The 13724-nt window shown below is 35.1% G+C and overlaps 2 protein-coding genes across 3 annotated transcripts; one reads left to right on the forward strand and one right to left on the reverse strand.

Annotated features, from left to right (window-relative positions):
- Positions 1–4080: 4080 nt before the first annotated feature.
- On the forward strand, positions 4081–6720 carry LOC108485669 (tetraspanin-19-like). 2 transcript variants are annotated; one of them, XM_017789523.2, is made up of 5 exons: positions 4081–4431; positions 4784–4883; positions 5271–5351; positions 5990–6094; positions 6249–6720. In XM_017789523.2, exons 1-5 carry the CDS (start codon positions 4268–4270, stop codon positions 6501–6503), a joined length of 705 nt encoding a protein of 234 aa, XP_017645012.1. In that variant the 5' UTR covers positions 4081–4267; the 3' UTR covers positions 6504–6720. The 2 variants fall into 2 exon arrangements, with proteins under 2 accessions (XP_017645012.1, XP_017645013.1); XM_017789524.2 differs by lacking the exon at positions 5990–6094.
- A 1118-nt stretch (positions 6721–7838) lies between these two features.
- On the reverse strand, positions 7839–13502 carry LOC108486667 (transcription factor MYB3R-4-like). Its single transcript, XM_017790837.2, has 12 exons — positions 13093–13502; positions 12561–12775; positions 12352–12406; positions 12047–12104; positions 11870–11964; positions 11648–11751; positions 11187–11315; positions 9376–10987; positions 8830–9161; positions 8557–8671; positions 8250–8471; positions 7839–8166 (listed from the first exon to the last, which is right to left on the reverse strand). The coding sequence occupies exons 2-12, from the start codon at positions 12641–12643 to the stop codon at positions 8032–8034; spliced, it is 2940 nt and encodes a 979-aa protein (XP_017646326.1). The 5' UTR covers positions 12644–12775; positions 13093–13502; the 3' UTR covers positions 7839–8031.
- Between the last annotated feature and the right edge of the window lie 222 nt (positions 13503–13724).

Here is a 13724-nt window from a genome sequence, read left to right on the forward strand (position 1 = left end):
AATAAAAAATGTGTGTGAGTGTGGCATTCCCCCCATTGCCGTGCAAGTGAAAGAAGAACAAGAAAAAATTGTTCATCCTTGTTCTTTCCTTTTGGCCGAAAATACTAAGGGAGGAGATAGGAGTTTTGCTTCATGCTTGGTTTGGAAGAGAACAAGAAGGAGATTTGGCTATACTTGTATCAAGATTAAGGTATGTTTGAGGTTGTGTCATGAAGTTCATGCTTGTTTTGGTTGCTAACTTGATGTGCATGTTAGCCATGGTTCAAATCCTTGTTATGCCATGAAAATGGTATTTGGCCAAGGTTGATATTGTGTTAAAGCCATTGCATGCTAAATGTGAAGCTTGTTGATGATGCATGTAATGATGGATTGACTACTCTTGAAATTTCTTTTTAGTATTCTTGAGTAGGGCATTGAAATCTTTGTTTAACCATGACCGAAGTTGAAAGGGTATGGTTGTGATGTATTCGCCATGGTGCATTCATGAGCATGATTTATGCTTGTTACTTGAATGGTAAAAAATTTGTGTTTTAGATGGTTATGAACACCTTGAGATTCGCCATGCACCTATATGTGTATATGTTTGAACATGATGTTTTGGTTATGAAGTAAGTGATAAATATGTTTGCTTAAAGAAGAAAATGTTGAAGAATGGTTGTGAAATTGCAAGTACATTCGCCTAGTACACATATGATGTGAAAATCTTGGAATTTATTGTTGATTTGGTGCAAGTATGACTAAGTATAATCGGCCATATGAGTGCTTGATGCTATATTATAAGTATTGAGCTACAATATGTAAAGCATTAGCTAGTAAAATGTGTGCCATTCATGTGTGGTGTTAAACATGTAATTGGTCTCAACATCAACATGCATAATCGGCCATGAATGAGTGCCTAAGAGGTTGAGTTGTTCGCCATGAGTAAGCATGTTGAAGGCTTTGTGTGTTAAGTCGATTCATGAATTCGTACTTATGTGACTTTAATGTCTAGTGAGTATATGTGGGCTAAGTGCCTTGAGTTCTTCTTTTCGATACTCAAATGATTGAATCAAATTATTTGTTAAATTAAGCTCAAGAGCAAAGGGGACCAAATCCGATAAAGGGAAGGAAAAAGTAGTTGAATAGCCATCGAATCGCTCGACAACATCCGAGGTAAGTTTTCGAGTATCGAAACTTAGATTTTGATTCGATTGAATGAAGTAATAAGCAATCGAAATTCTGCCCTTGTATATGGCCATTGAGCCGAAATGATATTTTTGTTAAGTGAATTGTGCATAAAAGTTTTGTTGTGAAAATGAAACAAAGATGTTGATATCAGGGCTAAGCCCGAAGGCAATTGTGCGAGTTGTGATATCCGGGTTAAGTCCCGAAGGCATTTGTGCGGGTTACCATAACCGGGCTATGTCCCGAAGGTGTTTTGAACGAGTAGCTATATCCGGATAAACTCCGAAGGTATGTGATTCGAAATTTATAAGCTGCTGGAAAATTTTCAGTTAATGCACTTGTGAAATTCCCAACAAGGTATGTTTTGTGTGCTTTGCACACTATGAGTAAGTGCGTTGAATATTCGCTCCAATGATAAACGAGCTATCGGCCTTAACTAAGCCGTTGTTTGTGTATGAAAATAAGAGTTGAGATTGTGAAGTAAGCATGTCTTTGAGAAATTGTGCATATGAATTATTGTTTAGCTACTTGAATGCTATGCTTTGGTTGTGTGTATATTATGGCTCAAACTTACTAAGCATAAATTGCTTACTCCGTTTCTTTGTTTCTCTGTTATAGATTTTGCTCGTTAGCGATCGGATTCGGGATCATAGAAGTTGAAGTCAACCACACTATCAAAGCCCTTTTGGTACTCCTTTAGTTGAGTTCGGATATGGCATGTATAGGACCACCCTCGGTTGTTTTAAGTACTTGTGATGTATATGTGTACGGCCATGCGAAAATGGTTCGTAAAAGTGGAGTATGGAATTTGACCATATGTGGTTTGTAATTATATTTGGTTTCATGATGTGATTATGGTTTGGAATGAGAGATTTGGTCACATGATCAGCCATTGGAATGGCTAAATATGATCACATGTGGACCTAAGTATGACTAGACTATAGTTGGTCCATGGGAACTACAATATAGGTAAAGCCTACCTTAAAAACAGAGGCTGCCAGCTGCAGTGATGTGGATGTGAAAAATCACCAAAATTTGTAGAAATGGTGTTAAATAGTGAATAAATTATGTGATCGAACCTTGACGAGTCTATTTTCATATGAAAGTAACGAAATGATCATATGATCAGTATACCGAGAGATATTAAAGTTCTCGTGAGACAGGGCCGGAACGGTTTGTGGGTCCCCTGTCGCGGCTTTGAAAATTTTCCATAAATTATCCAGAATGAATTAGAAGTCATGCCTTATATGTGCAGATTCTTTTTTGAGTCTAGTTTCATTGGAAACAAACGGTATCAGTATTGAAACCCTGTACAGAGAGATATTCAAGTTGTAACGCGCGAAGGTCAGTGTAGTCGACCCCTGTAACATGGGCGACTTTAACTAATAAACTGTACCAATTGGCCTCACCAAAAATTCTAGAAATAAATCCATGGATGGATATATGAGTCTAAATTCAGGTAAAATTTACGGAATCAGTTTCCGAGTTGTGAAACTCGAGATATGCTTTTTAAGGCGACAGCGACGCAGTTTTCCAGCTTGCCTGGGAATGTCAAATTGGTCGGTGCCATAAGTGGTTTTGGCTTGTTAACCCCTCGTGTCCGACACCGGCAACGGTCTCGGGTTCGGGGTGTTACAGCAACATTCAAGTGATTCAAGAACCAAAACGACTCAGATTTGTCGAGATCTTCATAGGATATGGTGATATAAACAAAAGAATCATTGATTGAGCTAAACAACACTAACTCCATTGCCAACATTATCAAGTTGCCTAAAACAAAATCAAAAGCAAAACAAGGGGAATATCCATACAAACTAAACAATTGATAGAACTCATGATTTTTGGGAACAAAGGAAGCAGTTCCTCCAAAAGGACAACCAAATGTCGACAAGTGAAATTCTGAGTCGGGTCAATGATTAGCAAGATCCCAAAGTCAAAATTGGACTAGGTATTGTAGCAAAGGAGGATGACAGATGGATCAGAAGGAGAGCGGTGGAGATGGTTGACAACGAAAGTTGGGGTCAAGGTGAGGTAAGCCCAGTCATTGGAAAGGGATTTGAATCGAGTCACGGACCTAAGGGGTAATCTAGAAAGGATATTGAAAATGGTATTTTGGGTTAATGACAATGAGAAAGCCATGGTTCTCTGTTTTCTTCCTAAACAAGAAGAACTCATTCAAGGGTATTATTTTTCCTTCTTTTTGGGTGTCTGATTTTTTAAGTTTAGTAGGACTAATTTGTTATTTTTTTAAAGTTGAGTGACTGTTTTGTTATTTACCCCTATATATTTTTTTGGTTGGAAATATCATGGTGGTCAGTTAATTGCCATGTCACTTTTCCATTAGGTCTGTAATGGAAAATGGTTAAAAGTATTGTTTTATTATTTTTCGAAAGTTGAGTAACTGTTTTGTTAGCTACTTCAAAGTTGAGTGACTGTTGGTATAATTTACCCTTGAATATATTAAACTTTCTATTGATATGAAATAATTGAAAATGATTCAAGTTCGAATAGCACTGAAATGTTTTGAAATTTTTTATTTTAATTTTTTATTTATAATTCCAACTCAAAAAATATATATATTTAAACCATAAATGTTAATTTTAAAGTTTAACATTATTTGGTTTTCTTAAATTTATCCATTTAATTTTATCCCAGGGGGACTAATTGGATAAGTGTTAGGTAACTTAAGAAAAAAATAACAGAATGGGAAATTCCAAATTGGGTGAGACAGAGAGGCAACTTTCTTCAAAGTAAGTTTGAATGGCAATGGGAAATTCCAAATTGGGTGAGACAGAGAGGCAACTTTCTTCAAAGTAAGTTTGAATGGCAGTTACACTTGCCTCCTTAACTTCAATGATCAAATCCCATTTTGTGTACAGTCATTATAAGACTACCAACTTAGAACCATCTAACTTTCAACGTTCTATATTAATGCTTTTTCAGGCCCCGTTAAACACATGCTCTTCACCTCTACGCTCAGCTTTGCCTAAAACCACCCAAATTGCGGTCACCACCATATTCCTCTCATTTTTGTCTCACATTTAAATGCAAATCCACAGCGCTTTCCATAACTTAAGCTTATTCATCTCCAATCACCACTGCCATGACAAGGTGCAGCAGGTGTTGCTTGCACTACTCCATGAAAATAGTGAATCTCATCATGAATTTTCTTGGGATTGCAATCATTGTTTACTCCCTTTGGCTCCAAAAGAAGTGGAATATTGGTGTTGCTCAATTGGTTTCTTTTCCTTCAATTCCCAACCCTTGGTAATTTTCTTTCTTTTTGCAAGTTTAAATATGCCCCCCAGGGGTTCTTTTCTTCCCATTTTTGAATTTTAGTCCCTCAACTTCTCTGCTTTAAAAATTAAATTCCATTGTTAACGAATTTTCATGTGGCATTTTAATGTTAAAAGCTCTGATTTTAAAAGTTATAGTACAATTGATAACACATCCAAGTTCAATATGTGGACTTCAATTATTTTTTTTAATCAAACAAGTAGAGGGACTCAATTTAAAAAGTTTAGAAAGTGCAGGGACTGGGGTGAAATTAGACCTCTTTCTTTTTTTCAGTTTTCTGTTAACTTTGAATAAAATTGTGTGTTGCCTTTGTATAAAACAGGTTTATATATACGTGTTTTGGTGTGGGAATTGCAGTGTGCTTGAGCTCACTATTCAGTTTCATTGTCTGTAATTGTATCAGCACATCTATACTTTGTATTGTATCCTTTGCCCTGACCTCAGATTTCAGTTTATTCCTTGTCATCATTATCAGTCAAATTTATGATTTTGGCCCCTCAACTATACGCAAATTGATGTTTAGTCCCTATAATTTGGTCATTCCACTTTCACAATGTCATTAGTTACACCGTTAAAATGTTGACGTTCCTACTCCATGAGATGTAAAGGTTTTTTGTTGTTGTTTCTTATTTAAATAGATTAACATTTTAACCAAAATGGGGTTAAAGTCAAATTATGGTAAACGGTAAAATAATTGGATTGTGAGATTTCCATTTCATGCTTATAAGCAATCATTGATTCAGTAATTGGGTTTAAGGTTTTAGAATAAAAGCCCATATTGTAAGTTTCCTGAACCAAGGTTTAATTAGTATATTTTCAGCGTTTGCTCCCTTCTTCTTCTGGAAATTGCCGTGATTGTCACCATTTTCTTCAAGAACGACTGGAGTTCGGTATGCCTACTCTAACACCCATATATCTCATTATATTGTTAGCCTCGTTTCCACTTGCAATTTAACATTTATCTCATATAACTACAAACTATTTTAGTCTAATATGTACACTTCATCTTATTCTCAATCAACCTATTCTGGAATTGAAAAATCTGCCAACCATTAAATCTTCTTCTTCTTTTCATATAGCTATCTAAAGTTTTTGTTGGTAAAAAATTGGACCTAAGTTATCTCTTTCTGTCTTATTTTTCTCAGAAGTGTACAACATCTAATAAGAATGTGTAACGTATCACATTCTTATTAGTTGGTATCGTGTTTTAGGATAAAAATAGATGAGATTAATAATTTAGATAATACTTATGAAACTTAAATAAAAAAAATAGTATAATTTAAGGTTAGATTTTTCATTTAAGGACATATAGGACGGGTAGATTAGTTATGATTACGTCTTTGAAGTCAATTTTCTTTGTCTTAAAGTTGCTACTCCCAATTAGACAGCCTTTCTTTCAGTTTTGTTTTATTAAGAGATGATAGGATAGGAGTTATTGTTGTTAAAGTAGGTACAGAAATAGAAATAAGTTGAGTTGAGTTTGATTATTTACTATATTTGATATGTGCTATTATTTCCACAATGACAGCTAATTTCAAAATACATTGATGAGAATCATGAATATTTCAAGAACTTTGTTGTCTTCCATGAAAAGATGTGTCGCTTGATTACTCTTTTGATTCTAGTCCCACAGGTAGGTTTTATTTTCTAAGATAGCCAATAATAATTTCTTTTGCTCCTAATCTATCATATTAATAGCTTAAGTTGAAACCTTTTCAATTGCATCGTTATAAGTTGATATCAGTTTAGATTAGTGTTGAAATATAGAGATGACTGTTTTATTGCAGGTTGGTGTAATAGCATTAGCAATAATTTTATGGAGGGTTGGGATTGAAAGAATATCGGAGAGGGAGCAATCAGGAATAGGGGATTTTACGACATCGTTCCTTGTGGGAACAGGGCCCATTCTCAATAACAACACCACTATCCTTTGCGGGAGATGTGAGGTTTTACGCTTAGTGAATCCAAGGAGACCAACCTTCTTTTCATATCTAAATATGCTTTTTAGAATGCATTTACAAGCAAGGCCTTTTCTCACTTAACAAAATTACTTTTTGTCTCAATTCTTAAAAATAAACATAATTGAGGGTGGGGATGAGATTATTTAAGATCCAATTCATTCTCTCATGCCTCTCAATTTAATGCTGGTCATTAAATTAACAGGTTGTTGGCCTCTCTTTTATTTTTATTTTTTTAATTGTAAAACTTTTGGTTTTAATGTGCATATCTTAAAGAGGATTGGAATAAATTGTTAAATAACTTTGAATGGGATTTGATGGTTGATTTTTAATTAAGTAGGTTGAATCAGTTTTAATTTGGGTTAATTTGAGTTAGGTAATTTCAGATTTAAATTTTTCGTTTTATTTCAAGTTAAGGTTTTTTTTAGGCTTATGCCATTTAAGTTCTTCAAATAATATTTAGCACTTAAGTATGAGTTATTTTAAATTACTTGTTCGGATCATTTTGGATTTAGATAATTTTAGATTGTTTTCTTTTTATGATCAATTAAGATTTAATTATATTGATTTGAGTTAAACAAATTTGATTTTTTTATTTTAACTCCAAATTTATAGCCTGAGACAATTATTGTTAGCTAAAAGATGGCTTCTAACTCCTAATATTTACCCTTGTGAAGTGTAATGGCATAATGACAAATTTAGTTTAATCATACTTTTTTAGATGAAAAATTGATTGAGCTGTTAAAAATTTATTGGCAATTACATGATAGCTCACAAGTACTTTGAATATTTTAAAAATAAAGATTTTAAATTTTTTTAAAAGTCAATATCATGGAACGACAGTTTAAGCTATTATCAAACATTTTAAAGCTATTGTTAAACACCTATTTGATACTTAATTCAAACCATATTATCACATTCCTCCATAAAAATATAAAAATAAAATGACAAAAATAGACAATTATTATGGATTAAATTTATTATTAGGAATGTAATTCCAAACAAGAAGAAATAATTTTAAGAACACAATGAAATGTCAAATGTTAAATTTTTGTTGTAAGAACACAATAAAATGTCAAAATTATTACAATTTCTTTATTTAGCCTTAAAATTATTACAATAAAAATATTTGATACACTTAAAAAGTTGACAAATATTCTATAAAGACATAATAAAATATTTTTAAAAACTCACAAAGAATTTGCTAAAAGATCTGGTCCACATATATAGAATCAAGACTTATCGGAAACTTGTTAATTGGACGGGTAGAGTTCAATTTTAGAAAAGTTATTTCTAAACATGGTCCTATTGAAAAAGTCCACACCTTTACCGCCTCATCATGCGTTGTAATGGTGGCTAAAATGAAAGCTATTAAATGTTGTAAAAAAGAAAATGGAACCATGATTTTAGAATTGGATGTGCAAAAAGTTGGTGAGAAGAGCTGAAGAATCTATGTGCACTTCATACACTCTTTTATCAATTTAATTAATTGATTCCGTTCCCTTTCCACAACAAATTGAAGAAATTTGAAAAAAAAAAAAAATTGGCATACATATATGATATAAACTACAAACATGAGGGATTTTTAGTCAAAAAATAATAATAAAAGGCACTATCTGCAACCTTTCAAAAGATAGGAAGAGGGGCTTGAGAAACTCACGGCTGCTGCTGTTGTTGAGGATTTTCCATTTTCGGTTTCCTTTCTTGGTGTTTCACAGTCGCTAAAATCAAGGATGCGGCGCTCGGCCTGCACACAAATTGCACACTACTTTCAACAAATTGCTCTTAGTAACAAAGGATGATGATTAAAACATGGTTTTTCAGTAATACCAATATATTTGAAGTCAAATGTGAACGATTCTCAACCCCGTTATTCTCTTTGTCCATGTTACGATTGTTGGGGAGTCTTCCTTTTACAATTGATTTTGGAGTTTCATTTCCCAAAACCTCCAAGGCATCAGCATAAGCAGCAGCAGTATGCTCACTTAATTGTTTCATCAATCCAATGGCGTCATAGCTTCTTTCTGCGGGGCTCATAACATATCCTATGTCCTGGAAAGAAAATCCGGTTATTAGGAAGCACTAGAAAAAGGTTAAATTCTGCAAAAACTTGCTTACGGCTGAAGTAGAGTTATACCTCAATTGTTATTTCTGTGTCGATCCTTGGGCCTGGAATGAAAGAGTTAATAAACCAAGGAGACTTCCATGCCGATGGGGATTCGATACTTCTTCTGAATGGAGTTCCACCAAATCTGGCAATCCACAAGCAAGCAACACATAAGAACCAATCAATTTGTCCTAGCATTTGACATTGAAATAAAAGCAAAGCAGCTCTTAAACAAAAAAGACAACGAATAGCAAGGAAGTATTATAACACTTGTAATCACTCTGGGGAGCAGCCAAAACTCACATATTATAATTTTCAATAGAAGTATCAATCCCAGCATCATCAGCCAAATTCTCAAGGGTTGCAGGTGAATTGGTACACTGTACTGCAGTAACAGAGATTGAGTGGCCGTCGCTGTTCTTTACTTTCAGAGTGGGAGAGCTAACAATTAAGCATGCATTTCCTGATAAACCTTGATTTGATATAGCTCTAAAGCTCTTATGACACTGATTTCGTGGAGTTCGTATGCTTGAAGACAATAATGGCTGGTCTGCTTTAAGACCAACACGATCAGGAGAAAACAATAGTAGATCATTTACATTATGCTCAATAAGCACTGCCGAAGGCTGTTTGATCTGTCAAGAGTAGAGTTTGCATAAATTCATATGATAAATCAATCAATTCAGCCTAAGATTGCCAAAACAAGGCCACAAGAGAAAACAGCATAAGTTGTACATACTATCAGCATCATATAGAACTTGGATAAAAATTTGACATGGATTTAATCTGGCAACTTCACCTTGAGCTAGAAAACATCAAAATCATTAAAGGGAAGAAGGAAGAACTCACAATCTTTTCTGAAGCATGAGCATCAGTTTTGTCCTCGATATCAGTTCTCCAGGCTTCCTTTTTTATGTTTCCTGGGGAATTAGTTCCATTAGAATCTTTCTTCTGAGCTTCATCATCTAATGCCTCAGTGTGATCTCCCCCATTGTCTAGTGACCCATGAAATTCTTGACAAACGTTTTCTTTTTCTTCAATGGAGGCTCTAGCATTGGTTTTACGTTTAGATGGAGACACCTGAGATGTGTTGCCAGTAACACTTTCATCAAACACCACATCCAAGCGAGAGAAGTCTCTGGTCAAACTGGATGTCATATCAATTTCCAGCTTTTTCTCCCTTCGTCTTTCTGATAAAGGTGATAGAAGGTCACGATGGCGCTTTTTCAATATGGATGGTGTCCCAGTAAAAGTTTTGGCAGCACTTTTCAGCACAGCATCTGGACTGCCATCCCAAGATGGCGAATCCCACAACCTAAATGGAGAGATGCAGTTCATAGAAGACATCATCACCTGGCGAATACCAAGGGGGCTATATTCTTGCTGCATATTACCGCCTGATGGTATAAGATCACAGCTGAAAAAAGGGACATCCAAGCTTGGAAATCGAGGAGGCTCGTAACATAGACCTCTGACATCTTGCTCTGCAGGCAAGTTTCGCTTATCATCCGCAATAGGACAAGTTAGCATGGCACTTAACTCTGAACCAATACTATTAACTGAAACCAACTTCTGAGAATCCTTTGCAAGGTATGTCTGCTCTTGTAGGTCAGTATCATTTGTATGATCATCATTAGTAAAGATGAAGCCATCATGTGCATTCATTGTAAATTCTTGCTCTTGAGTTCCAAAAGGTTGACAATTTAATTGACTCTGCTCTTGGCCATGCATAAGTGTACCATCCTCAACTGAAAGAAAAGAAGGAGATGCGAAAGATTGACAGCATGAGGTCTGTAATACCTCAGACCTTGAAGGAAGACTAGATTGTGAAGCTGGAGTTTTTCTAGTTTCAGACGGTTGGATGTCTGAAGGCTGACAAAGAGATGTGTTTGTGCAGCCACCCAATTCAACAATATTAGATCCCTGTGTAAAGTTTTCAGAGGCAAAGCACCCATCATTCACTGCTTCCGAGAATAGGACCCTACAACATTCATCATCGGTTATCAACATATGCTCACCGAACTGGTAATCCCCACTGGAAGAGTACCCTACTTCACAAGGTATTTCTGGAATGGAGAAGTTAACATCTTCAAAAGATGGGTAATATTCTTCTGAACAAGGTGCTGAACTGGAATTCCTCTCTTTTGACACACCAGGCATTTCAGCCAAGTGGAATTGCTCTCTTGTATGTACAGCAGCAGTAGTTAAATCACTTGCTGATTGAGAACAGCCAATCATATTTGACTCTTGGCTGCATTCTGATATGTCCTCTGATTCTTTCCTACATTTGGCACCACTATCATCTACAATGCTCTGCATCCTCATAGAAGATGAAGGCATAGGCTGGCTTTGATTTGCAAGAACCGGGAATTGAAGTTGTTCTAGAAGGCCTGATGCAATGTAAGAATCCAACTTCTTTTTTACTGAACTGTTCCAGTGATTTTTTATTGCATTGTCTGTCCTGTTCCCATACAAAGATGGAAATAACAGAACAAAATATGTTAGCTTTTAATTAACAGAACAATAGAGTTAAGACAAAAATGAGAGGATGACTTGCAGGAATAGGGAGAAGCAGTAGTTAAAAGAATAAAAGAGATAATAGGCAACCTTAACATAACATTGATGGAAAGGTGTAGCTTCCCTTAGTGATAACAACATACCTTCCTGGCAAGAACTTTGTGAGCTCTGCCCATCTGTTTCCAAAAATCTGATGAGCACGGACTAGAGCCAGCTCTTCTTCCTGAGTCCACGCCTCCCTGTTTATGGAAGGATTGAGATGATTGTGCCACCTGCATAAGCAATTAGTTCTATGAGCACAAGTGTAAAAACAGGAACAGATTTTCTTTTCTTAATTTAGGCAGAAAGAAGGGAGCACTGCAACAGCAAAATACTTTCATAAAACCCAAGAGATGTCTACAATAATATCCAAGAAGGATAACCCCTGGCAAACTGTTAAATTCAACAGGATTAACCAATGCAACCAGGCTTTGCCCAGCTGTTCTCATCCATCCTGGGAAAGGACACATTCCAAGGTTCAACATTACCCTATTCATGGCCTTCTCCAATGTTCTAAATGTAGGTAGGGTTAAAACTATCAAAATTAACAGCTCCACTATCACACCTTTCCCTGCATTGCTTTCCAATACGTCCAGGTAAGTGCTGAGCAATGGTTGACCACTTTTTTGGCCCATATTTGTTCACCAACTCAATAATCAGCTCATCCTCCTGCTTATATTTAACAAAAGAAGCTCAGAATGTCCTAATAGTATAAAGAAAATATTCTGTTTTGTCAAGAACAAACACTTCAAGGAATTGCAAGAAAGAAATAAGTAAAATCAATCACCTCTTTTGACCAAGGCCCTTTAACAAGTTCCGGGTTCAAAACCTTTTGCCACCTATGTAAGCACTGTACATCAGTCCTATCCTTGAAACACTCCGCTGCAGATGAACCAGCCTTACAATCAGAACATGCAAATTGAAGCAAGAAGGGTTATCATGCCACTTCAATTCGAAATCATACCTATCTTTTTCCAATTTTTTCCTTTAAAACGTTGAACAGCTTTGCTCAGAATGTCATCCTGGAGGGCCATCAATTATGTTGTCAAATTGAAAATCATTTAGGAATATATACATACATATACTGATAGACACACAAAGCATACACACATCTATATATGGACACCAATACAGATCATATTTAAGGGCAGGAGCCACAGGACTAGAATTAACGGATACTACAATACATGACACAAAAAGGGAAAAGGTACAAAAAGGTATAGACTTGAAACAGAATAGAAAAAACATAACAAAAAAAGATAATAATACCTCTTCAGCTGTCCATTGTCCTTTTGTAGATCGCCTTGTAGGACCACTAGTCCTCCTATAGCATGAAGCAATGTCACGAAACTCAACATAAGAAAAAAAAGCATTATAGGGGGAGAGGAAGAACAGCCAAGAACATCAATAATGGTATTAAAATTTTCAAATAAGAGTTACTGAAAATAAGAATCACTATGCTATTAAAAGAAAAATACCCATGAACAGGTCGAATTCTCTGAGCACCATCACTGCTGCCGAGCCCAACCGATAGAGTTGATACTTTAATGTCACTTTCCATAGTTTGTTTACAGATGAATAAAGCAGCATACCCCAATCCCAACTCTACAACGCTTCTGTCCGCAATATGCTCTCAAAATCATTATAATCAAACCTAACTAGAAAGTTCCTCCCCGCCAAACTACAGAACAAACTAACATAAAAGAGAAAAAAAAATAAAAAAAAATATATCGAATAACTTTTATACTTATAACTAAAAAGTCAGAAGTCAACGAATTTGAATTTTTTGTACAAAATTCGAGTAATTTAACCAAAAAAAATTTAAAAATTGAAATTTAGAATAAATTCTCTAAAATTCAAACCCTAGATCATGACCAAAATCAAAATTAGTTTCTAACAACTTGAAAATTCAACATTTAACTTGAACAACAAGAACAATTGAAGTTATTTAAAGTTTATAAGATTTTAAAAAGAAAAACCCTAAAAGAAGAAAAAGAAAGTACTACGCACCAAACCCAGATTCGAAAACGGAGAAATGGAGAACCGGTCTAAAGGGGAAGTAAAAACGGAACGCTTTAGCAGATTCAAAGCGAAGATTATGAAGAGATATTTAAGGTGTTTTTTTTTTTTAGATCTGCAAATGCAAATGCGAAAAAAAAAAAAGACAAAGCGAAGTGTTGCGGGAGAGAAGATGAAACGGTACAAAGAGAGATATTCAAACATAAAGGGGCGGACGAATGGTGTATTTCAAACCCTATGGTTTAAGATCGACTTGTTTCGGATTTAACGGTCCAGATTTTTCCACGTTGGAATCACTGTCGTCAACGTTTTGGTACGACCTCTTCTTTTCTTTTCGTTCTTTCTTTTTCAAATTTCAACAACCATTTTTGTTCTTCTTTATTTGAAATTAATAATTAAAGGTTAAATTTGCTTCCAGTTCCTGCATTTAAATAAAGTTTTATATTTAATCCTTATGTTTGAAAACTTTAAAATAGCTTATATGTAAAAAAAAAAAAATTTAAGAAAATACAAAAACAAATCAATTTAAACCTCCTCCGTTAACTGTTTTTATCATTGACCAAGTTGATTGCTAAAATAAATTAATGGACAATCATGGTGACATGTGTAGTAACCGTGTTCAA

This window comes from Gossypium arboreum, chromosome 6 (assembly GCF_025698485.1).
Source record: "Gossypium arboreum isolate Shixiya-1 chromosome 6, ASM2569848v2, whole genome shotgun sequence".
NCBI classification, from domain to species: Eukaryota; Viridiplantae; Streptophyta; class Magnoliopsida; order Malvales; family Malvaceae; genus Gossypium; species Gossypium arboreum.